The 27707-nt window shown below is 37.8% G+C and overlaps 1 protein-coding gene across 1 annotated transcript in view; it reads right to left on the minus strand.

Annotated features, from left to right (window-relative positions):
- The window catches only part of CLVS2 (clavesin 2), a 76501-nt gene extending 51925 nt beyond the window's left edge, over positions 1-24576 (minus strand). The window contains exons 1-2 of the mRNA XM_002714800.5: positions 23941-24576; positions 11422-11596 (exon numbers count right to left, since the gene is read on the minus strand). Of these exons, the coding sequence (XP_002714846.1) occupies positions 11422-11596; positions 23941-24329 (564 nt within the window). The 5' untranslated portion in view covers positions 24330-24576. The remainder of the gene's footprint in view (positions 1-11421; positions 11597-23940) is intronic.
- Between the last annotated feature and the right edge of the window lie 3131 nt (positions 24577-27707).

Consider the following 27707-nt stretch of genomic DNA (forward strand, 5'->3'; position numbering starts at 1 on the left):
AACATTGTGCAATGGTTTTGTCACCACTGGAAGAAATATATATCAGATATCTCCATATGTTTTTAAAGATTTTATTTATTTATTTGAGAGGTAGAGTTACAGACAGTGAGAGAGAGAAGAGACAAAGGTTTTCCTTCCATTGGTTCACTCCTCAAATGACTGAAATAAATGGCCAAAACTGTGTCGATCTGAAGCCAGGAGCCAAGAGCTTCTTCTGGGTTTTCCACTTGGGTGAAGGGGACCAAGCACTTTGGCTATCTTCCGCTGCTTTCCCAGGCCATAGCAGAGAGCTAGATAGGAAGAGGAACAGCCGAGACTAGGACCGGTGCCCATATGGGATGTTAGAGTCACAGGCGGGGGATTAACCTACTGCCTCACAGAGCCGGCCTCTCCATATTATTTCTTACAACTACATGAATCTATAATGATCTCAAAATCAATTAAAATACATATAATCTTGAAAGAGAAACATTTGGCTATGCAGAGAATTAAAAACACAAATCGAAAATCTACGGTCTGAGAACACAAAATAAAGGAATCAGAGAAATAGAGTAAGGAATAATAAAAATTTCCTTTTTTCATTGATGTGTTCATTAAGTGCCTTGTGGATACATAATATGACAGTCCCAGATGAAAGCTTGTACAGAGAAAGCATAAAGAAAGCTCCTGGAATCTTTTACGAGGAGTTGCAGGTATCTACAAAGTATCAAGAATTTGTTTGAAGTCAGGCTTCTTCTCAGAAATAACATGCCTAACAACCATGAAATAATGATTTCAAACTGCTAAAAAATCATTTTGAACTCATATTTCTATATCTAGTGATACTATTAGACAATTGTGAAAATAGAATAAACATATTTTAGGAAATACAAATACTCTGCAATTGTATCTATCCTGAATGCTTTCAGGCAAAAAAAAAAAAAAGATATACAAAATCAGTTGCACTGAATCTATCCAAAAGAGATAAAAGAATCCAAAGACTCGGGAAATGATATGAAAGAAAGTAAATACAATGATGAAACTTTTGTAATTGCTAGGATGATAGCTCCAATATAGGCCTTTTAAACAAATGGAAAAATCATAACATAGAATTCCTAGAATACTTCAAAAGGAAACTGGGTTCCTTGTAGTATACAATGTGATTTTTCAAAGTAGGTAATGATAATGTAATTTTTACTGAATTTTGTACATTAATTTTGTACTGAAAATTATATTGATTTTGCATCTTTTTACTATATGGCTAAACAATAAGTAAAACTTCAATTGGTTTTTGTTAAGATTTATAATTTAAGGATTTATTGATTTATTTGAAAGGCAGGGAGAGGGAGAGAGGGAAATCTTTCATCTGTTCACTCCCCAAAAGGCCCAACACCCTGTCATCTAGGGCTGGGCCAGGTCACAGGAAGAAACTCCATTCCCAGCTGCTAGCTAGGTGGCAGGAACCCAAGTACTTAGGCCATCATACCTCTCTGGTGCATGAAGAGGAAACTGGATTTGAAGTAGAGAGAAGACTTGATTCTAGGTGTTCTTACACGGGATGCAATCATCCCAAGCAACAATTTAATACATGTGCCACAATATCTGCCCCTCCAATTGGATTTTAGAGCACATAACAAATTTTAATAATATGATAAATCCTATGGCCTGTACATCCTAAAGCTTGACAGTGATTCTATTTAAGCACATACAAGACTGTATCATGAAACTTTTTCAGTATTTTAGTAGTTGCTTTTCCTTTCTGGAGGTTTCTCAGGTTGGGTCATGTCATGAAAAAGTCTTTATTCTCACTGTGAAAAATAAATGTCAGATTTTAAGGATTTTTAACTTCAAGGCAATGCAACAGCAAAATCACTATAGGCATTGTGACAGTTAATTTTCTCTATCTATTTGGTCTCTGAAATGATTTTCTTCTTTAATTCAGTATTCATCATAGGAAAGTGAGAGTAATTTTTGGAGAGATGAATTGATTGTATCAAAGTTGTGTTACATTTGTTATAGAGTTTTAGCTGTACTGATACAAGTCCATAAAAGTTGTCTAGCACCTCACTTATATGAAACCACTCAGGTACACTATATATAAAACATTATATATTAATCAAATATAAGACTCTGAAAGGTGAAGAGAAAAAGGCATATAAGCAAAACCTGAATGAAGTAAGTATAGGCAAGATGCTTTTATTCCTTTTGTTTCAGTGTAGGGATTAAACTCCTTGAAAGACTATCTAACTATAAAATATTCCTTTCACAGAACGCAAGTAAAACACTCTTAAACTGGATGAAGGCATCAAATTATTTTAGGGAATCAGAATTGAGATGTCCATTCATTTCTATTCTTCCAAAGCTCATAGTTAGACTTCATTTCTCAACTTCCCTTATGGCAGCTAGGGTCCAGTTGTTTGAATTATATCAATGGAATATAAAAAAGCAACAATGTACACTGCTCCAAGGTCTGGTCTATGCAAATTTATCGCATGTGACTCTCCACAGTTTTCACTTTCTGGAGAACAGAAATGAGCAGAGTGCCCTTGGAGACCACATTGAGAAGATGGCAGTGTAACAAAGATGAAGGGATATGGGCCACTGAATCAGAAGGAACAGCACCATCATTGATCAGATCACTTGTTTGACTTCATGTGTGGGATGTTGAACCAATGTACATTTTGGCTTGCTTGCTAAATAGTACATCACTAAATTAAGTAGCTATGTCTCACTCACATTTTAAAATTTCAATTAATTGAAGTCTTTCAAAGTGCAGTCTACTTTAGGTCACAGAAATGCAGTTATTAATTGTGCATCAAATCGTATCCTTGTATAAACCCAAGGAAGCATTACTCCTGTGTTTACTGTGGTTTCTCTGATAGCAGATGAAGAGAAAGTAAGTCAATTCAAAAAGGCTCCTCATAATAGTTATACTGAAGGAGATAGAACATTTTAATCTCCAGAACAACTTTAAGAAAGAACAACTGTGCTATCCATCCATGGACAAGACAGAAGCATCATTCACCTACAAGATTCTGGCAATATGTACCAGAATTTTAAACATAAGAAAAGGTTTTAATGTTTATTTATATACATGAAATGCAGAGTGGACAAAGAGAGAGACAGAGACAGAGAGAGACAGAGAGAGATATAGTGATAGTGATAGTGATAGTGATAGTGATAGTGATAGTGATAGTGACAGGGGGAGGGAGATGGAGCACAGATCTTCAATTCACTGGTTCACTCCCCAAAGACCTGCAGATCAGGGTCAGACTAAAGCCAGGAACCAGAAAATCCATCTGGGTTTCAGGTGACAGGAACCCAAGTACTCAGGCCATCATCTACTGCTTTCTAGCACATTAGCAAGAAGCTAGATCAGAATCATGGAGTAGCTAGGACACAAACCAGCATTCCAATGTGGGATGCAGACATTCTAGGCAGCAGCCCAACCCACTGCACCACAATGTCCATCAGAAGAAAATATTTTAATTGGATTTGTATGAAATAACATTTCTGGAGATGAAAAAAAGAAATTTGAAAGATAAGCATGTCAATCAATTTTATTCATATCTATAGGAAAATTTGGTATTAGTTGGGCCTTAAACTAATATTTAAAAAGGATAAATGGGTGGGTGAGTGCCTACTGGTTGAGATGACCACAAACCACATTAAAGTTTCTGTATTTGAGTCCTAGTTATGACTCCTGATACAAGCGCCCTGCTGATACAGACCCTGGGAGGCAGCAGAAGATAGCTTAAATGTTTGGGTTTCTTCCACCCACGTGAGAAGCTGCCAACTTCAGCTTGGCCTAGCCACTGGCTGATGGGGGCATTTGAGGAGTGAATCACTTGGTTGGGATTTTCTTTCTCTCTCTCTCTCTCTCTCTCTCTCTCTCTCTCTCTCTTTCTCTCAGCTTGTAAATGTGAAAAATGGAATTAAACAATAAGTTTGCTTTAAAAAATGGATGTTCATATTTTGCAATTTTGATTTGAAGGCAGTAAAAAAGATTAGGTTATACTAGAAGAGAAGGCTACTTCAAGATGCATTTATGTTGCAGCTGATAGGAGAAAATCTGCACTTACTCATCTTTTTTGTCCTGTAGTTCAGAACATGTCTAAACATAGCCAATAAAATGAAATGCAGAATAGCTCATATGGTTCATTCAATTTTTTATTATAGATAATTACTTTCTATCCATTCTTCACTATCTCAATGACTCAGACCAAAAAAGTGTTATTTCCTTCTTTCTCTTTTGTTGCTTCAATGATTTGGCTATTTGAAGCAAAATAACAATGCTTTTTGTCATCTATTCAAAGTAGAGAAGTACTAAATTTAATTGATAATTACTAATACTCTTTAATTCAATAAATATGTGTTAAATAACCCTAGAGCACTCATCTCTTCATTTTTTGTCAAGGTTAACACCTACTTCCTGCAACTAGACCTTTTTAACACACTTCACTGCTAATCATAGGAAATGAATAGTAATTTAATGCAAGAAAAATAATGATTTCATGCACATGTATACACAAAAATGCACAGAATTAAACTAGGCTATTATCAAAGTTAATATAACCTTTTGCCTGCTTTTTGAACTGAATATTACACAGAACTTTTACATGCCGATTGTCAGCTTTGAAGAAAGACGAATAACATCCTACTTTCTGGGGGTTTAAACCTCTCAGCCAAACCATATTCTCACACTGTGAAATAAAGCAATTTCAAGGTTTTCACTCAATTTTGTTTCAGGCTAACTAACAACTGAAAAGAAATACACTGATCTCGGACAGTTATGCATGTGATGAACAAAATGTCACATTTTTACATACTTTTCTTGTCATTTCTCAATATGGTTCCACATACAAAATGTGGAAATAAACGCTCGTCCTTCCAGGTTGTCTGAATGAATATGCTTCATGAATTTGTGTGTTCATTTTCAAAAAGTTAGGCACTCTTTTGACCCAGTTCTACTAATGCACCATCATATTGTCTTAAGTTTAAAAGATAACTTGTAAGCAAAACGTTTCTGCTGTTGTCCAAAGAATTTTAAGTATGAAAATTATTGGCAGGTTGGCAACCATTGCAAAGGACACTGTTTTAAAGCACAAACTGCTTTTGCTTTATTTTGAATGCCTAATTCAGTCAGTATCTCACTGAGTTCCTTTTTACATTTTCCCTTAATCACTCCACACAAATATCCAAACATATTTGTACACACACACAAACACACGGATACATACACACAGTTTCAAAGCTGTCATGAATTACAGGTTAAGATGTAGAAGCTGGATAAACTAACGCCAGCCTGAAGTTAAGGGAGTTCCTAACACTCCAGTCTCGAACCAAGTTATTAGTCTGTCCTTTGTTTCTGGAGAGTTTCCCTGGATAGGACTGAGGATTCTAAACAGTCAGAGCCAGAATTTGTAGAGGCAGCACACTTTGCCTTCTTCATGAGAGATCAGAGCTCTCAAAGCTAGCAGATTAGTGGCTGATGGTAACACTGTGCCTTTGAGTCAAATGAAAGAGCCAATGAATTGATGACATATTCTTTATTCTTTCACAAGCCCTACTTTTCGAGGACCCTTAATATATCTGGCACTATTTTAGGCATTTTGCAATGGCCCTACATCTGAGTCTTATGTAGCAATTCAAAGAGCTATTCAGCTTCTTATTACAGCCAAACCCTTTGCCAGGAATCTATGCTTTGACTTCATTATGGACTTTTTGGCAGATGGAGTTTGGGGATTCCTGTGAAACCGTACAAGCAAAATCTCAGAGACACAGCAGGATAATGCTCAGTGAGAAAAATATAAACTAACCCAAAGGGCAACAAACAACACAGTTAGGTTTCGGATAAATTTTGTAAAGTATAAGAATTGGGATATCTAGATTCAACAAAGAGTTTTCCATTATTAAAGAATGTTAGTGAGAATTTACAAGAATTGGCAACTAAAAGGATTAAAAATACATCATTTCACTGTAATGTCAGATTCTAAGTTGTTCCAAGTATTTACAAACAGTTCATGTTTCAATTGGCTTCCCAGACAGACATCTTACCTTCTGCAAGTCACATTCACTTAATCATATATTGATTTTCCAAGGAACTTACTGTTTCTATGACTACCCTAATCAATTAAATTTCTTGTAAGTAGGAAGACAATTTTCTCTCTTATTTCCAATAAAGCCTGAATACTTCCACAAAAACATCTGATGTTGCCTCTTTTCCATCAAAAATCTACCTTATGCAGGTAAACACGGTTGATGTCTTTTCTACTTTGAAAATATTTGGAGACTGTACATATAGAAAATATAAACAATTGCCTTGGACCAATATATCAACTGTTATCTATTTGGAACTGTCTTGACAAAAGATCCCCTTGGCTATCAAAAAAAGTTCAAAGTCATAGGATAGTCATTGTGACTATCTTTAGTAAGCATTGCATTGCCTATCCCAATAAAGAAATTTAACCTGAATTGAAGTATACATTTTTGGAGGTGGATGGGGAAGCAACTTGAGCCCAAGTCTGACTACTTTACTTAAGGACAGCCTAGAACAACAGAAATGGCAAGATTCAGGAATGACACCGGTCTTTGGAGTCAAACAATCAGGACTCAAGCCATGATGATCACTGAGAAAATATACTTAAGTATTTGAAACTCCATTTCCTGTCCCATAAAATGGGATTAAAATAATTACCTCAAGACTGCCAGTGATTCCCTGGTCTCTCTCTCTCTCTCTCTCTCTCTCTCTCTCTCTCTCTCTCCCCCTCTCCAGTCTCTCTGTGATTCAAGTCTACACTTCCATACAAATATCTTTCCAGAACAGAGGAGTGACCATGACACTCTCCTATCCCACACTTCTGGCAAGCACAGACCAAACCAATCTGCAAGCAGTCTTCCCTGCCGCAGAGACAAGTGTCAGGCTCATCTGTGATTACTGTCTTCAATTCATTTCTCATTCTAGTCACATAAAAACAGATTCATCACATACCTCCAAGCCCCTCTATCTGTGTATTTGTCCAAGAACTTTCCCAATGTCCCCTTCTTGCACTTCCTTTCCTGCCCTCGCTTACTTTGAAAATTCTTGTTCAACCTTTATAGCCAAGGATATCTCTACAATCACCACCTTTCTGTCTGTGCATGAGTCTTTTCCCAAAAGAAATACATAATAAATTTGAGCAGGTGAAGCAATCCCATTGCTTGGCTTCCAACATGAAAATATATTTTATTTGGCATCTAATAAGGAAATATATAAATAAAAACCACAGAGAAGTGATAGGAAAAAAATACAGTCAATATATCTACAGTTTGAACAACAAAGGAAATGCATGATATTATTCATATTCCCAAAGTCAACCAAATTTAATTCATCACAGGTTAGATAGTCATCAAATTGTGAGACAAACAGAATACATCTAGAGAAAGTTTCCAACTGAAAAATAAGCTTCTCAGTATTAATTTTTTTCATCAGTGATATTACCTGTTAGGTGCAAGATGGGTCATTTCTAATATGATAACTCTTTAAAATGGGTATAATTGGAAAAAAACTGTGATTCAATCCAATTAAGTTATTTGCCCAAACATTTAATATGTGATAGGGATGCCATCCCAATCCCACTGGTCTGATTCTGAACCTATTCTATTTCCACCTGTCCATAATGTCTCTCAGTTGACCATGTGATGTGATCATGTGTGAGCCTGTAGTAATGGTGTATGTATCTTTATACAAGGTGTCAGTTGTTATTTCTAGCCAGATAATTCAAAATACTGTTTTATTTCGGTAAAAGGGCGATTACGGAAGTGAATTCGCAGGCTATGCAGCCATGTGGAGAGGAAAAGAGCTGAGTCTTCTTCAAAACACAATTACATACCATTTATACATCACTGAGCTTTATAGCCAGAATCTTGCTAGTAGCCTTTCTCATTTTTAGTTCCAAGTCCTAGATTATTTTATATTCACCTAAGTAAAAGTAACTTAATAAAAGAAGTATGGCATAAATTATCACAGAGATTAAAAATATTTTAATTTTTCTGATGGGTTTAACTGGGTTTATTATGCTTATGTTGTAATCTTGGTGGTGCTAGTGGTTGTGTTTAGCAACATAAAATTGAGTATGTACGTTTACTTCAATATTTGGCAGTCTTATGTTAATCTTGAAAAAATGTTTATTCATACTGTAAGTGAAACATAGAGCAATGCACAATCATATTTCTCATGTAGCAAATGCGATAGTGACTTGATTTTAAAAGTCAGAAAATATTACTTCAAAAGAGACTAAATTATGAGATTATGCATAACAAGATTGAACATTTTTTGACAATCCTATATTCTTATTCAGAATTACCATTGTTTTCAGATATGGTTTTGTAGACACAGACTTAGCTAAGAATAGTTTAAAAAATCAATTTGAACTGGAGAAAAATTGAGTTCAGAGATTAGTAGCATGTTAATGTATTCCTAGGAATAGCTCCATTCTTTTAAGTGGCTTCTCAGCTGGTAATCAGAAGCAATCAACAACTCTGCTTACTCAGTCTATGTTGGGGGAGAAGTGAGAAGGGACTGATAAATTTTAGGGGGATTAGAGATAAAGCAGCTTTGTATTTGCAACCACTGAAGGTATGAGGAGTCATCTCCCTCTCCAGACACAAATCCTGAGATTTAATCCAGCTGCAACTCCAATCATGTTCACACTTAACACTTAAAAAAAGTTCTGAGGACAGGCATTTTCCACAATAGCTAAGACTTCATTGGGGAGCCAGCTTTGTGGTGTAAGGAGTTAAGCCGCCACCCATAATACAAGTATCACATAAGGGTGCAGTTCCAGTCCTGGTTGCTCCACTTTTGATCCAGTTCCCTGCTAATGCACTGGGTAAAGCAGCAAATGGTCCAAGTTCTGGGGACACTGCATCCACATGGGAAACCTGGAAGAAGCTAGTTCTGGCCCAGGCCTGACTGATATGGCCATTTGAGGAGCGAACCAGATGGTGAACGATCTATCCCTGTGTCTCTCCCTCTTTCTTTGTAACTCTGAATTTCAAATAAAGAAATAAATCTTTTTTGGAAAAAGACTTAATTTGGATGCCCACATCTGTATTAGAGTGCCTGAGTTTGAGTCTGGTTCCATTCTCAATTCAAGCTTCCTGCTAATATTCACCTTGCTGCAGGCAGCAGGTGGTGAGTCCTTATGCATTGAGATACCTGAATTGGATCTTGGCCAGACTCCTTGCCTCTGCCCAACTATTATGAACATTTGGGGAGTGAATGAGTTAACAGAAGATCTGTCTCTCTTGCATGCAGGATTTCCTCTCACCCCTGCATCTGTGTGTGTATGTGTGTGTGTTTATGTGTGTGTGTGTGTACATGTGTGTCTGCCTTTCAAATAAAAGGAGTTTTATGAGGCCAGCATTATGGCATAGTATTGTTAAGCCTCTGTCTGTGGCGCCAACACCACATACGGACACCAGTTCATGTTCCAGCTGCTCCTCTTCATATCTGGCTCTTTGCTTATAGCCTGGGAGGGCAATGGAGGATGGCCCAAGTGCTTGGGCCCCTGCAACCACTTTGGAGACCCAGAAGAAGCTCCTGGCTCCTGCCTTCAGATCAGCCCAGCTATGGCCACTGTGACCATTTGGGGAGTGAACCAGTAGATGGGAGACCTCTCTCTCTGTCTCTCTCTCTGTCTCACTCTCTCAGTAACTATGCCTCTCAAATAAATAAATAAATCTTTAAAAAATAAAATAAAAAGGAGTTAGATTAGTGGTTGTGGCGAAGAGGAAGCTCCCAAAATCTCTGCGCTGTTAGTTTTTTATCCTACAATGAATTAGGACATCCCATATGGGATGCTGGCATGGCAGGTGACGGCTTTACCCGCTATGCCACAGCACTGGACCAAGGACATTATTATTTAATTACTTACTACATAAAGTGTATGTTGCAAAACAGCAACATATTAAATCTATTTCTGAGATGTCTTTGAAATTTGCATGGTAGTAGTAGTTCTTCTGTCATTCATAGAGCTCAAGACCTTGGCTACCAACCCCTCATGCAAAGAGAAGACACAGGTTAAATAGGGATAATGATTATGAATGGCTAGGTTACCATTCTGTGTTAAGTACAATAATTGGCAACAACCAAATTTCTTCACAAACTAAAGAATACTTTATAGATGCCTGATAAGGGGACAGAAGTAGAACTGATTCTACATGATACACACATTTCTAAAAAACATATTATCCTGTGCTCTCTCCCAACCATTATTAGCTATTCCTGTGGAGTTAAAAAGGGTGTAGTTTAAGATAAGACACGTAAAGCTGAATCACCAAGAGAAGTCAGAAAGCCTACATTGGGAAATACCTACATGAATAAGAAAAATCATTGTGTCTTTATTCAGTCCAGAGGCAGAAATCAAACTGTGAATTCAATTTGGTTAAGATGTCCTGCCGCCTGGAGAAGCGACCCATTCTTAGGAGGTCAACATTCATTGAGTTAAGTACCTATACATGCAGTTAGAAATTGCTATGGAGTACAGATCTGGATGATTTTGGCTTTTCAACATAAAAACATTTAAAATGTTGGCCTAATGAATGACAAAAATAGAATTTATTGTTTTAAACCAACAGATATTTTCAGTTAGAAAAATTAACTATTATCTTGCAAACTTCTGAAACACTTGTTGAAAGTGTAGATAATACTGAATAAAATAACCCAAAAGTTAATTACTGAATCTTTGTAAAACTTTAAAATCAGTTCCATAAATATTACACACTATGTAATATGAAGCAAAATAGAAAGCAGAAGGATGATTATGACATATCACTAAATAACTCATTTCCTAATTTATAATTCCCAGCCAATTAAATGTCATTTACTGGAAGGTGTATCATGCCTTTATGAATTTCATGATGGACCTTCCCAAGGAAAAAAAAATAAGAAACTCCAACTAACTTTAAAAAAGTAATTCAAAATGGAGATTTTTGTAACATAAAGCCCAAAAAAGTACACTGATTTACTGATTAGGTAACATGAAGATATTACAGTTCATTTCCCAAATTTACCAAAGTAAGTAAAACAATAAGGCAAAGGGAAATATTTAGCCAATTAACCAACACACAGGAAAAGGAAAAAAGAAATCAGAAACCATGCTTAATAGCAAAAAATTAAAATCCTAAACCATTTTGCTCATCCATTATCAAAAGAAAAATCTGAATTCAATACCATATTTATGTTTACACAGAGGACTTGTGCGGAGTATAAAAAACTCTCATCTCACTATCAATAGACTGCTATAATCCTCTGCACCGTTAGTATTTTAGTGCTTGTGCTCAAAGACTATTTTAAAAATCTGGCTGGGTTATTCTTAAGACATTTGGTTATTTTAATATATTAGACAGCACAAAGCAAACATGAGCATTCAGGAAACTGGGTAATTTGTACATCCTTACCTGAAGGCCTTCAATAGCTAGTCGCAGCATGCTTGGTGTAAGTTTAGAGGCTTGTTTGAAGGTGAAGTTACTCCAGTCTATGATCAAGACAAATCCATTCACTTGAAGCTCGGGATCTTCAATCATGGCTTCTAAAGAAAGTAAGATGGCACGCAAAATATCCACCAGCGTGTACCTAGTAGCAACAGAAAACTATTAAATTAAATCTAATCACTTCTTTCAGGGAAACTATAGCGTTTTTTAGCACATTAAAGATTCCTTTTCAAAATTTCAAAAATCTCAAGGAAATGATTTTGTTTAAAAATGCTCTTTTTAAGGAGGCATTTACTTTATACACATTCTGGGAATATATTATAATTCATTCTGTGTTCTACATCAACAATTGACAATGCTCTCTAAAATACTGCAACTTGTTAACTGTTCTATAAATGCTTAATTAACTGGTAGGCTGTCCTATGATTTTCAGAATCTCATTTTCAACTACTCTCAAAACTAGGTTCTCTACTTCTAAATAGCTAGAAGGTACTAAGTAATATTGACACCATATTGCAAAATTTGATAATGAAATATGAAATATGAAAGGGTCCCTTTGATAAATAAGGATATTGTGTTTTAATAGCTATAGACAAAAGTGACATTTGACTTTAAATATTTGCATTGAGTCTGTATCATAAAGATAAAATTTATTTATTTATTTATTTTTTTGGACAGGCAGAGTTAGACAGTGAGAGATAGAGTCAGAGAGAAAGGTCTTCCTTTTTCCGTTGGTTCACCCCCCAAGTGGCCGCTACGACCGGAGCTATGCGGATCCGAAGTCAGGAGCCAGGTGCTTCTCCTGGTCTCCCATGCGGTTGCAGGGCCCAGAAACCTGGGCCATCTTCCACTGCACTCCCGGCCACAGCAAAGAGCTGGCCTGGAAGAGGAGCAACCTGGGCAGAATCGGCGCCCCAACTGGGACTAGAACCTGGGATGCTGGAGACGCAGGCGGAGGATTAGCCTAGTGAGCTGCAGCCCTGGCCCATAAAGATAAAATTAAGAAGGAAGGACTGAAGGGATAGAAATAGAGATAAATATAATACATTGGGAAAGTAATAGAAATTCACATATTATCACACAAGTTATCCAAATTTAGGAGTTGGATCTCTATTTGTTATTGTTGTGCTTATTCCTACCACATTCTAAAAAGTCAATAAATGCTCTTTTCATTCCTGTAAAATGTGGTTAGACTGAGTGGAGAGATAACAGTTAAAGAGTAAGCCACTGAAGGCAGTGGAAGTAAGAACAAAAACAGAAAGTTAGATTTGAGAGACATTTTAGAGATAAGGATATTAAACCTGGCAATTAGAAGCTGGTACTAACATTGGAAGAGGTGGAAAGAAAGACACAGGTTTTAGCTTCAGAGCCTGAGTACACAGTAAAATCTTTCATCAAAATCAATAGTGTAAACAGAGAATACTGTTAGAAATGGCTGAAAAATGTAGAGTTTTTAATAGAACATGTTGTACTCAAAAAAAATATGTAGTACACCTGAAAACATATATTGAGCAAATAGAAAAAAAAAAGATGTTCAACTCAAGAGGGACATACATGGTATAATTTGGATTGTAATTGTAGCCATAGATGTAGTATACCAGAACTGAAAAATGTTCTACTTTAAAAGATAATGATGACCTTTAAGATAGTCTATTAATACTATTGCAAAAGAGCAAGGATCAAGAGGCTTAGGGATATGACATCCAAAACCGCTTATTTTATACATGAAAGAACAACACTGGTACCAACGCTGTGCTACAATGGATGAAGCTGATACTGTCAGGCCCACATCCCACGGCTAAGTGTTGGTTCAAGCACCAGCTATTTCCCTTTCCTTCTAGCTTCTTGCTAATATGCTGAGGAAAGTAACAGAAGATGAGCCAGGTACTTGGGCCTCTACTACTCATTTGGGATACCTGGATGGAGTTCCTGGTTCCTGCTTTTCACTTGGCCCAGACTTGGCTGTTGAAGTCATTTGGGAAGTGAACCAGCAGATGGAAACTCTCTTTCTCTGCCTCTCCTTCTGTCACTCTGGCTTTCAAATCAATAAATATTTTGAAACTCATAAAATTTTTTATAGAGCTCTATTAATTTGCTATTAAATCTGTGAAATATACATGGCTAGGTTTGTTTGTTACTTCATAATTGGCCCATTATAAACATAAAAGCCTAATACAGTTATGACCTGAAGCCTATAAAGTTTCAGAAACAGGGAACTTGGACAGGACAGCTATATCCCTGGTAAAATTTAGATTCTTCCTCAAAAATAATTTAATTTCTGAAATTCATAACTTAATGGTTAAAAAAACCTAAAAGTTAGAAAATGCAACTTGGAACACCCTCCATGTTCTGAGGGTGATCAGTCTTATGTGATGAATAAGAATACCACTAACATTAACACCAAAATACCACTAAATCAATCTTGAATCCGAAATTTTGAAATCAGCTTTGGAAGGATGATGCATTGATGAGTACTGAAGATAAATCATAGCACAAGTAGGGGCCAAAAAGAAGAGATAATGTGATTTAAGTAACACACTTGAAGTATGTTTTCTCTAAACCTTGTCAAAATCAAGACAAAAATGTATATACATATCATTATTCCAAAGGAGATACAATGAGGAAAATCACAGGGCAGCAGTGAAGAAAAGCAGTTGGACAAAATCTCAAGAGTAAAACTAACCAGTTTTTTTAAAACGAATTATTATCCTGTTCCAAGAAAATAATTAAATGATCTTTATATAAATCACGATAATTTATAAACCAAGGAAAAGAAACATAAAAACATCTTAGCTAACTGACTTCAAAAGGTGGGTCAAAACCACTCTCGATTCACTCTGTTCCTTGTTGTCAAACATGTCATATTATTATCATTAACTGCTCAGCAGGCTATACTTAAGTAGAACATTACTACATGGGATCTCGCCAAAGTCAATAAAACATCTACAAAGAGATGTAGCATCTATGGATTTTATCTCTTTGGGAATCTTACCACAATTCTCCTCATTTAAATTATGCTTTACTGTTACAATTTACAATTGGAGATCACCACAAGGAAATATTCCACAAGCTCATGCTTTGGATTTACATTCAAAGAGTGTAAGAACCATTATTGCTATTCTTCCATTGTATGCTGGAAGAAAGTCATAAATAACAAACTCGCATGTTATTGCAGCTCTTTTCTGATTATGCTTCCCAAAATAACATAAAATAAAATCCTAAATTGTGGAGAAAACGATACTTAGCATGTAGTAAGAAAACAGCGTGACATCAATAAAAAACTTTATAATTGATATCATTTCTTTACCCATGGATCCTGAAATAACTGTAATAATGTATAAAAATATATGGGGAAGATGTTGACATCCATGGCTACTATTTATGAACTGTGCAATCAGAAGGAAAACATCTAATTCTTCTTGAAATGTTTCAATTACAAAAGCAGCCTGCCTTGCAGAGTAGGATATATATTCATGAATTAATAATTTGGAGCATTTTTATTTATAAAATTTATAGCTATAGTAAATACAAAACAAAAATGAGGACTGGAAAAAAGATAACTTATTGTTTTTCCAACTTCAGTTTTCCCTCACACCTTGAAGAAGATACTGTACTTTGCCAAATCTCCATTTCCTCTTTAAAAAGCAGAGATGATAACAGCTACTTCATGGAACAGACTGTAACATAATTAACATAGTGCCTAGCACATAGAAAATACTTAATAATGTTAACTTCTATTATTTCTATTAATTCTACAATTTTGTTCTTTTGTTCTTTGTAAATATTCTCTCCTTACTTTTTAACCATTTATTCTTAGCTTCATAAAATTGTTATGAGGATAAAAATGAATACATGAAAAGATTTTAATACTACTTTTCATGTCATTTGATAAAGCCAGTAGCTATATCTGCTATAATCATGTTACTGTAACTGTTTCTATAAGGACTTCTAGAACTCTATATATTGGTTCCATGATACTCCCATTGAACTCTTTTCTCCTCCCACTTTACTGGTCACTCCCTTTCATCTTTGGATTTACTCCCCTCCAATCACTCAGATGTAGAAACAGGCATTCTGCACTATCCCACAAAATTGTGGAGTCATGCACTTATAATTTTGTCCCATACATTCGTGAAAGCCTTGTGTATACCCCCAAAGCCAGTGTCATTCCTGAGTAATATCATGTGTCTAGTTGCCACCTCAACGTCAGCACCTTGGTGACTTCTAATGTAACTCTTCCTAATGCCTCTCAAACCCAATTCACTCTGGGATTGCTTACATTAACAAATTAATGAAGAATCATTTTCTGATAGTGTCTTTCCTTTTCACTCTCTTTATCCACTAAGTCCCAATGATTTTCCCTCTCTCTATATATTTATATGTCTTTGGCATCCAATACTTCCTTTCTGCTAGAGACCCAGGTTTATTGCCATCCTGTCACTTTCTTTTTCTCTCTTCCCTCTTTCTTTTCCAGAAATCTTGCCCACCTCCTATTGTGTAATTTCCTTGCCTATCATACTTCACACAGTTATCGAGATCTTATCACATCCATCACCCAATAAATTGGTACACTCCTCCATTCTCCTCTAAATTACCTTCACTTAAATCTGCTGGGGATACTCATCTTTCTTTTCATTTTCCCTAAATAACACCCTTCTCTGGGCCAGGCTGCCCCCAGCATACTTTGATCTGTAAGATTGACTCTACCTCTCAGAGACTTCAGTGCCCCCTCCCATTCTAGAGCTCTAGCACTTAAACAACAGTGTTTTTCCTAGGACAAAGACATATAAGCTTGACTTAATAACTGTGCTATAGTACTTGATACCACTTTTTATCTTCAGCACTCAACAATGTGCCTAGAACACGATACATACATAATAATGTAAAGGTACTTGCAAAATTTACAGAAAATGGAATTGAAAGAGAAATTTATTTTATTGCAAAACATGATATCTGTGCATACTCATGTATTTTAAAATCAAATTGTTTCCTAAGCATATAGACCATGCTGCTTCAGTTTCTCAATGTACCCTAATGGGATAATTTTTTATATTATACCATTCAATTAAGTCTGTTTTTAATCTAAAGGGTGATGAAGACACCTTCCCAGACCAAAGAAGACAAGAGCCGTCTGATGCAGCACTGCAGATGGAGCAGCACTCTGCCTGAAGCCGGAAGCCCCCTCACATTTTTACAAGAAAAAAATAAGTGAATTAACTGAATTCCCAAAAGCACATTCAAAAAATATTTATCAAGACCAGGAAAGCTTTTCCTGCTTCTGGTCATGCCATTTTTTGTTTGTTTTTGTTTCTGTTTTTGTGGCTACCAGCCCAATATTTCTGTCCTGTGGTTCACAATGTCTCCTCTCTACCCGAGCTCACCACCATGGCAAAGATCAACTTAAATCACAAAGAGGTCATATTCTCTTATTTCCCAACCGTTTCAGCATGACATGGAAAACTGGCATCCTGGCATCACAGTGAGCAGCACAACAGCCAGCAATTTCCTTTTGCCACTAAATCAATCAGCCATTATTAAATTCTTCATTAAGGCTGCCCTGGCCCCTCAGTTTTCATTAAGCCACATTTTCTAATGTCTAAAGCACTTTCTATTAGAAAGTTGCTTGGGGGAGGGTCAAAGGAGAAGAATTACCTTTATTAATGCCTCAGGATCTCAATAGTACTAAAGCTGATGAGCCCATCTAGGTGTTCAATATTCCTGAGTGGGAATAATAATAATACCACTATTTGTGTGATGCTTCAAGATTTCCAAATTGATATCAACTTAATTTCACAACAACAGCAGTGTCTAATCTGGTTTTGTCCTGATCATTTTACAGATAAGGACATGAGGTCTCATAAAATTTAAATGCTCTGTCCAGAATCACCATGGGGGCAAAGAAGGAAGCCTGAATAAATGCCAAGTGTTTCTGACCCCACATACACCCTTTTTCAGCCCCCTGTGGTGCCTCATATCTAGAACACAGTTTGGCGAATGACTGGTCTGCTTTTCCATGTCCTGTCATGTGTTTCAGAAGATTGAAGATCAAAAAGTCCATGTCAATATAGCACCTGTCAGGCATCCTCCAACCAGACCACAACAGGAGATGCTGGTAGAGGAAAAGTGATACAACATTCACGGGAGTCACTATAGGAAATGGCTAAATCTACAAAATATGAATTCTGAAATTTTCATCTGCCTGAGTCTTGTTTTAACTATACCGCTGTGGTAATGCAAGTGAATAAGAACAAAAGAACTATGGAAATGAAACATGTATCAGTAACATATTATTTAAAAGGGGTTAAAACTGCCCACCATTTGCCATTAAAAAGAAAAAAATCATAAATGAGCTGGAAGAAAACAACATATCATTTATGCAACTCTTTCTTTTAGGACTACAAGTACTTGATTAATAAAGACTTTGACTTCAGAAAATTTATTCTACCACCTTAATTTTCTGTTCCTATTTGTGTATATCATCAGATTGAACCATGATCTTCTAAATCATAGCTTTTTTAAATTATCAGAGTTTAATTTTTGTTATAATTAATTTTCTCTTCCTAAACATAGGATGGTAACAAAAGAAAACGACTGACTAGTCACATGATCATGCGTGAAACACATAATGGCTACAATGCAAGCTTTGAATTTTTTTTAACTAATGAATGGAAATGTAACAATACAAGATTGAAATCAGTTAACCAAGCTGATGATGTGTAGAGACCCTATACAGCACTGAGTTGCCTACAGCTGTCTCTCTGCCCAGATTTCCAGCACTGGCAAACAATATTCTCATTTAACTTCACTGGTAGTTATTTACCTTGTCCCATTTTTTATTGCCAGAGACATTGTGCATTTTGTGTTTTTATCTGCCCCTAACCTCCAATAGACTTCTACATACATTGTAAATGCTTGACTGAAGCATGTTTGTAAAATATGAATATTAATTACTCAGTGTGTTGTTTGATGTCACGAAGAACTAACATGCAGGAGTATCTTTTCCCTCATGCCAGTAATGGCACATACTGTGATAGTGAAATACATGCACCTCCTCCCCTTGGTAAGATAAGGAGCTCAAACTTTTCCCCAGGATGAAGAATGTACAATAATTTACTAAGACTAACACTATTTACTAGTTCATGTTTTAAAAATGTTTAAATGTTTCTTTTGAAGCATTCCTTCGGGGCACAATAGTAACCTCAAATCCTTTGCTTCTCTTCAACTTCATTTCAGGTTGCGTACTGGAAACATGTAAACAATGTGGTTCAGGCCAGGCCTAATCTGTATCCTACTGAAGGCTGGCATTCCTGGTTTTTGCTGTTATTTCAAGATTATTTCACTACTTACTGCATAATTGCCCCAGTTTCTAGAGACTGTCCTACTTTTTCGGAGATATATCAAAATATCCCTCTAATATTTCTCTGGAGAATGTTTTAGCTCTCTGCCATTTTCAATGGTGTAGACCAAGGCTATAATCTAGAATCAATTACAGTTTCTAGAGTCTTTGTTAAGCTTTCCAGTAAGGAAGCAGCATGGAAACTATGTTGAAACAAAATTTCTTGGATGCCACTTGCAATTTCTAGTTTTGATCTAACCAAAATTCGCCCATATTACAGCATAGCAGTCCCTCCAGGATTCAAAGGTAAGGATCCTCCCGCTACTTGCCACTCTGTATGACAATAATTTAGTTGAAAGGCATTTTAATACTTTAATAAATTGAAACTAGAAATCTTGAAAAATAAGGTTCTCAAATTAAACCTCTTCCTATTTGTTCTTTTTTTAAGGTTATTGAGTATGAATGTTTCTCTCTAATCAGTTAATTACCTTTAATTTTTTAATCTTTCCATAGCCGTTTCTATTTTTATTTTATTTTAGTTCACTTCCAAAGGAGAATAAAATTTTGTGACTGGCATTAGAGCAAATTTGCATAGTCTGTGGTTATTTCTTAATTGTAAGCTGTCACTATCATACTCTTCTTTCATTTTGAACATGGGCCACATTATTTTAGTAAATGAGAGCATGACGATGATTCAAACTGAAGCCTCAAATAGCTGACCATTTATGTATTTTATCTTTTATAAAAAGAAACAAACTGGTAAGAACAAGATTTTTAGGTAATTTCCAGAATAAGTGAGAAGATCATTGCAGTATGTGGCTCATCAGTTTTCACCCCTTCCAGAGCTTTAGTACTGTAAGTGATAATCAATTCCCATTATGACAAGCCAAAATAGTGCAAGATGGCCAGTGCTTACTGAATCCTCACCATGCTAAAAGTCATTTTCATCCTAATTCTATTTAATTGGTTTCTAACAGCTATTAACCAGATTTCAGATACACAGTTGTCTCTGTACTACAGCATGAAGGACTACTTTATAAGCTGAACAAGGTCAGTAGAGGTAAAATACTCATATTACTTACAGACAAACTGAAAATGTACAGGCCAACTCTCAAACTACATGTTGTCATTATCGTTCTGGTCATTTCATTCATGAACATTCCCCAAAATTATGTGCCAGTTGATTTCAGCTTCTCAGATTCCACTTTCATGCCCTAGAGCCTAGACTGCCATCCACCTTTATTCCAAACTTTCTTTTCCCAAATAGTGTTACCTCTTCTAACTTCATGTCACATTCATCTCACATTCTATTGATAAAATCAAGGGGACAATTTGAAGATACCTGCTAAATCCTAGGCAGGGCACTATTACTTAGGAAGGAAATATAGCATGTAATGAATGGAAGACTATTGCTCCTAGTAATGCAGTGAAACAAATTGTTTTTAATTTTGTGGCTCTCACTTTTGTTTTCATAAATTATGTTAAACAATCTGAAATGAGATCAAACTGTAATTTTTTCCATGGAACATCCTGCTCCATAAATATAACAAATCATGAGTTAGTTCAATCCTCTTTGTAAAGTACCACAAACCACTGTTAAAGTCATTCTGACACTCCATCCAGGATTTCAATTTGTTTGTGTAGGTTTGTGAGAAGATGAGTCGACTGTAAGTATAATTTCTCCTTAGTCTTCCTAATAGCTCCATTTCTCTCATTCAGGCTTTGGAAATGGTCCAATTCTTTACAATAACCTGAAACTAACCACATTCTATTACAGTAAAAAGTGACACTATCTTGTTTATAGTGACCATCTCAAATGCATTTACTTTTTTCAGTGTCCTGAGGAGCAAACTCCAACAAATTTAATATAGGAGAAAGCACATATCAGATAAATTCCTTGGAATTCTGTTCTTTAAAATGCATAACTCTTAACGGAACTCAAATATTTGCTTGATATCTGCTATAGTTCAGTTGCTGTTATATATACAATAACACAATATAGTCCTGTCTTTTTGTTAGTCATACACATGAATTCTTACAAGGGTTTTTATAAACATTTTTTTAAATTCGTAACTTGTTTTCCCTTTGTACTGGACAAAATATTGATTTCCAAATAGAGGAGGACATTTTCATTTCATTTCTAGACTATTTCTATGCCATCACCCATATTTCTATTATTTCTTTAAAACAACACTAAGTGGCTGAAACATGTGATTCTCTAAATGTGGGCAGAATTGTGGCCAGATACGTAGTTTTCTTGAGAGTACCAGGTAATTTTGCATCAGCAGGATCAGAGCAAGGAAGGTGAGAATTCTTGACCCATAGAAAGGGAGTGAAGGAGGTATATGAGAATTTGGCACATGGCATATCTATATATATAGTAAGATAAATAAAACAAGTTTGAGGCTCCAGGGTGCAGGAGGTTGTCAGGTTGAACAGAACTGAAATACCCTGTCACTGCCAAAGAGGCAAACATCCAGATGTCAAGGGAGGGAAAAAAGTAGCACAAATCCCTGTGACAATGGCTTAGTGAAGACACCAACACAATAGACCTCTTTACTCACAGGTGTCTGTCATTCCGACTATGTTGATTTGGGAGGGCGAGCAAGTGGGGTGAAGGAAGGAATGATATCTTTTAAGACTATAAGAGGAAACTCAAGTGAATTTTTTTTTTTATTTGACAGGTAGAGTTATAGACAATGAGAGAAAACAGGAGAGAAAGGTCTTCCTTCGATTGGTTCACTCCCCAAATGACTGCCACACCGGCACTGCACCAAACCGAAGCCAGGAGCCAGGTGCTTCCTCCTGGTCTCCCACTCGGGTGCAGGGGCCCAAGCACTCAGGCCATCCTCCACCACCTTCCCAGGCCACAGCAGAGAGCTGGACTGGAAGAGGAACAACCAAGACTAGAGCCCAGCACCCATATGAGATGCTGGCACTGCAGGCAGAGAATTAACCAAGTGAGCCACGGTGCCAGCCCCTCAAGTGAAATTTAAACTGGCTCTAAATCATGTGCATACTTTCATCTGATGTACTGTAACTTTTTGATTATACTTTTTTAAATTTCTAGCCATAGAAGTAGAATTCACATTTATAAGTATTTCTGCAGGACACAGCTTCTCTTTTTTGTAACTTTTAATGCATAGAAGTTTTGTACTTAAGATTTTTATAGGCTTCATAAAAAATAAGCCTGTATAACAATCATTAAATCCTCACTCATTGTTGACTTCCAAAGACCAAAGTTTTGATGTCTAGTAATGTGTCCTCATTTGAAGGCATGAGATAGACAAAAAAGCAGTTTCTTTACTAAATATAGAATAATCACCTATCATATTCATGAGAATTTCAAGTAATTTTCAACTCAATATTAATATTATCAGTTAATATTGTTTATAAATTATTAGTTAATATCATTAATATTAGTTTACTAATAAATGGAAATAGGTCACATACAGAAAAAAAATGAAAATGTATACATCTATCTCTATTAATGCAATCTTCCTCCCTAGTGATATCTGTAATGGACTTTAAGACACTTAATTATAAAAATTTCCATAGCTCCCATTCAGTATAGTTCAATAAACAAATTTATGATCTAACTGACATACAGAATATTAGGTTCTTTTAAAATAAAATTTTGTAGTTTGGAAATACCCAACCATTGGTTTTCATGACCATACAATATACTTCTCAGTTGAAATAAGCCACTCTTTAAAGAAAAATTATGATCAGCAGAATGAATTTTACAGTTCTTCAAACTTTCCTATCTGATAGGAAGATATCTCTAACTAACTCAAGTAACAAAACTCCCTTCACTTTCCACAGAGATCTTTAATAAAACCTAAAGATTCATACAAAACTCCATTTACTTACAAAAGCTAATTCTCTATGAATTTCTTAGGTTTATGATTCTTCAGTTAATAGTTTTATCTACCTAAAAATATCAGAATAGTTCTCAGTCTAAAATTATAACAGAAAAGTTACCAATTACAAGGGAGAAAAATCATTAAAATATTAATTTACATTGTAAGACACCAAGGCTCTGTGGAAGAATCAATAAGGTCAACAAAACCTCTCAGTAAGTCTTTTACAATTGCTCCAAAGATGTTTTAAACTAGCCGGATGCATCAGAAGTCACCATTAACAGAACCAAAAATACAACCAGCTTCTTATCATTCACAACTCTGGTAGTGTTGTGTGTGTGTGTGTGCGTATGTGTGTGTATGAGTTCTGTGAAATACATTCAAATTTTAATTTAATTGAAATTATCTTACACAAGAGCCTTTTATCATTTCTTGTACCTTTCATTCTGAAAAACTAATGCTGATTAAAGTAGGACAAGTATTACTGTCAGCATTTTTCTAGAATGATGTAAATGGCCTAACAATATTATCCCTCCTCTATTAAACAACAAATGAACTCAAAAAGTCTATCAACTGAGTACTCTGAACATTTTTCACTTCCATCCAAAAGGTGAAAAATCACATCAGACAGACAACATATTCTTTAGATTGGTGACAGGTGTAGAGCAAGCACACCAGTCAGTCTTTATCTTCAGAGTCAGCAGGCACACTCAGCGACAGAGGACACGACTCTTCCTTTTCATTGAAGTGACACACGACATATTATTCCTTCCTCTACACATCACCAAGCAGAAAACTTCCCAAGCCACAAAACTATCTGCTGTGGTCTGAATATCAGGCTATTTATAAAAAAAAAATCAAATATGAGTACTAAAGATAGAAGTTAAAAATGAGGAAGAGGAGGAGGGTGGGGGGGTGAATTTAAGAATTTCTCAGGAAGAAGAAGGAAAAGTTGTCTCCATTCTCATACTCATTTCTCCAGACCAGTAAACTCACTCACAAGATGAAAAATGTAGAAATGTAGAAGTTTTTTGTTTGTTTTAGAAGTTAACTGATTCAGGCTTCAGTGCAACAATATAAGTTAAGGAGCACATAAAGCTTCAGTAGAAATGATGTTAAACAGGTAAGTTTCAAAAGTTAAAATAACAGATCTTTCCACTTCCCAACATGCCAACCAAAAGCTCTTAAGTTCCAGTGTCTCTTTTCTCCCAGCCAATATCAAAGCTGAAAAATTTATGACACTACTCAGGGTAAATTCTGGAAACTGGGAAAGTAAAAAAAATTTACCTGCTCTGATCCCAGTTGGCAGCAAAAAGGACTAGAATCTTCCTGCCATAGTGGTCCAGATTGGCCAGGCCCCCAGGGAAGCCATCCTTCAGCGCCTGTTTGATGCCAGGGTCAGTGGCCTTGAAGCTTTTGAACATGTCCAGGTTCTGCTGCCGGTACTCAAAGTATTGAGCCAGGAGGCGGAAGGCCTCAAAGTGATGAAACTTCCTAGCCCGCAAGAACCGTAGGATGAAGGCGTCATCTGTGCGCAGAAAGCCGATGTCTGGCCTGGTGATGACCATGTCCCTTACCTCCTGGATGTCCTGGTGCAGTGTGTCTGGGTTCTCATTGAGCTCCAACCGAGCTTTTTCCAGGGTCTCAGGAGAGAGGCCAGCTTGTAAATGAGTCATTGTTCCGCTTGGTGCAGAGCGTTTCCCTGTGAAGCTGTTGTTGACTGTCCCACCGGGACCCTCCCAGGCCCTGGCCGTTGCCACCACCACACCCTGGCCCCGGACCTCGCTGCTGCCTGCTTCCTTCCCTTGACAGGAAATGCTTCGTCTTGGTGTCCAATCAAGTACCCTGTTGCTCCTGCTTTCCCACAGCTTTACTGTGGGGGATAAAAACTTCTTCCCCACCCCCTGAAACACAACGCTCCACTTGGGGCTCCTCTTCCCTCTCCTTTCAAGAGATGCAAACCTTAGGCGAGCCTTGTGCGCTTCTTCTTGTCCTTTCTCTATCCTAACAAAACACCCCTAATGCCACCTCGCGCGGTTGGGGCTGCTCTTGGTACTATCCTCTTCTCTTCTGAGATGGAACAAAAACAACCCCCACGCACATCTCAACCCAGGCTCCGTGATGCTTCTGCGGTCCCCACCGAAGGATGCGCCTGCCAGGGGTGGCGATGGAAATTCTGATTAATAATAAGGTGCTTCTTCAGCGTTGAGCTCCAGGGAGGGGAGAGGGCGTCTTTGCCAGAAAGAAAAAGAAAGAGGAGGGGGAAAGGAGCTTATTTCTCTGCTAATTCAAAGACGCTTTAAAAAAAAAATAAAGGCATATTTGTGGGATTTTATTTAAGATATGATCCAATTAAGTGGAGACTCTGCAGACAGTGCACCTTGCCCCCTCCCCTGCTGGCTACACTGCTGTCTTGCCAGGTACCAGCAGGGCTTTGGGTGGCGATGACAGCAACGTGGACTCCCCCCAGCCCCACCCCCAACTTCTGCCTTCCTGGGTCCCTTTATTTCAGGGGACTTGCCGCGGGGGTTGGGAAGCTCGCGCTCGCTCTCTCTGGGGAAGGAAAATTTCAAAACCAGGGGTGGGGTGGGGGAGGGAGTTGTGGCGGATAAGATTTAAAATGTCTCTATCATTTGCACACAACCCCAGAGCAAGAAAGAAGAAAGAACAGCCGGCTCCTACCAGCAAACCCGGAGGCGGGGACGCTTAGGCAATGCGGCACTCCCTGGCATCCATCAGCCCCGGCTTCATAGCGGCGGCGGCGGCAGCAGCAACTCCTCTCAGAGGGATGGAGAGAGCAGAGGAGAGGGGGCGGCAGCGCGGACCCGGGCCCAAGACTCACTCGGGAGCAGCCGCGGACACATCGCCCGCCAGTCCGCCCGCAGCCCGCTGCCTCGTCCCGGGTGGGCACGGCAGAGCTAGGACCACTGCTGTCCCAGGTCCTCGCCCGGCCCTGCCATTTTTTCGCCTTCGGGAGAGGAGGGGGTGGGGGGTGGGGAGTGGGGAAAGGGATCCGAACGCCTGGGCGGAGAAGGCCACGCGGGCGGCGGCCGCCTTTGTGCGCCCGCTGTCGACGGGGCGGTGGACGCGGCGGGGCGGCTGCTGCGCGGCGCCGGCCTCTCCCCGTGCGCTCTCGAGCGGTCCGGGTCAGGCGCGCCGCTCCAGGGCTGCTGCTGCGGCGGCGCGGGCTGCTGCTGCTGCTAAAAGAGGGCTCGGCTCAGCCCAACTCCTCTCTAATTATCCCAGCACCAATCTCGCGGCGACGTAAGCACCCGCTCCGCTGGCGCACGCTCCCGCTTCGCTTCGCTCCCTGCCTTACTGGAGTAGGACGGCAATGTTGGTGGCAGTCAAATATCCCGAGCCCCAAGTTTGGCTCTCTCCTTGTTCCCCACTGCGCTGCCGGCCGCTGGGACCGCCAAGGCTAGGCCAGGCGGGGCAGCGACGCCCCGCAGCCTCCGCACGCCCCCCTCTCACCCTTTGTGTGCAAGACCCCAGAGTGGCCGGGCGCGTAGCTGTTGTCGACGGTAATTCACGTTGACACACATCTTCTCGTTCCTGTAGGAGGTAATTCCAATGTGGAAGAAGGACGGAAACATTCTGTACTTTCCGCCTTTGCTGTTGACAGAGATGTTTAATTTAGAAAAGAAGACTGGAGTTCCAGTGCATTGTGTTGATGACTAAGCCCCCGGAGGAGCATAAACCAATAGTGTTTTCAACCATAAAATCCTTGTTAAATAAATTGCTATTGAAGAAGACAGAAAATGAGAACCAGGGAAAGAAATAAGAATGCAGTTGTCAAAGAGATGGGGAAAATAGACACTTTTTGACAGATTTCTCGTCTCCTAATAAAGTAAGTATTTCCGGAGATATACACCATCTTTCCCATAGTTTCACACATCTGTAAACTAGAATCATCACACAGGAGCAGGAGACTGAGTCCGAGGTGACTAAAGAGGTTTGTGGAAAATAAATATTTTCTATTTTCAAATCACCATATGTATTAGCGAACATGTCACTAAGAGCCACGTTCGGCTTACAAATTGTAGGAGAGGTCTTAGATTCAAACTAACTCAATGCAACAAATACTGAGCTCCACTATGTGTTGGGCATATAACTAGATTCTGTGGATGGGAGGATTTCTTGAAGATAGAAATTTGTCACATCCTGATGATTATTAAAGCTCTCCAACTTTGTTGTTCTACCAGGGATTGTGTTAACAAAAAGAAAAAAAGAGTGGTTTGGCAGATCTACAAGCATTTTGTGAATTAAATTAGGGCAAAGGAATTTAGGAGCCAGAATAAGAAAATAAATTAGTTACACACACACACACACACACACACACGAGTCATTCTCCAGGAATCCTTGCTTTAGAAGGAGGAGGAAGAAAATATATAGAGGTGTACCTTTGTGTGTTCATGTATGTGCATATGTTAAATAGATACACTATACAGTCATTTGTTGGTATCCATGGAGGGGGTTGTTCAAAGATCTTTCAGATATCGAAATCTTCAGATGTTCAAGTCCTTTACACAAAGTGGCATAGTATTTGTGTAAAACCATCCTACATCCTCCCATAAATTTTTAGTCATGTCTAGATTATTTATAATTTTAATACAGCATAATACTATGTAAGTATTGGTCTCACCGTATTGACTAGGTAGTTACACAGGTGGAAAGGATATATGCTAGGTAAAGACACAGATTTTTTTTTTCATGAATAATCTATGGTTGGTTGAATCGCATAAAGCAAACCCAAATATACAGGGGACAGACTTTATTTGTGAGTTTATTTTAGGTCTTTCGTGGAATTTACATGATTATGACTCACATAAATTCTGAATATAATACAAACTGTTGGATAATTTGATTCTCCATTTCAAAGGATTTTTTGATTCATATTTGGCAAATATTTTAGAGGTTCAAGAAAATTTCTGTCTCATGTAAGCTGTAGGAAGAGGTTTTAGCCGTCTACAACATCGACAGGGAATTTTCCATGGATCTCTTGTGCTGCTGTGTGTCCTATGAAGAAGGCACTGTCTGCTCTTTTTGCCAGA

Source organism: Oryctolagus cuniculus, chromosome 5 (assembly GCF_964237555.1).
Source record: "Oryctolagus cuniculus chromosome 5, mOryCun1.1, whole genome shotgun sequence".
NCBI classification, from domain to species: Eukaryota; Metazoa; Chordata; class Mammalia; order Lagomorpha; family Leporidae; genus Oryctolagus; species Oryctolagus cuniculus.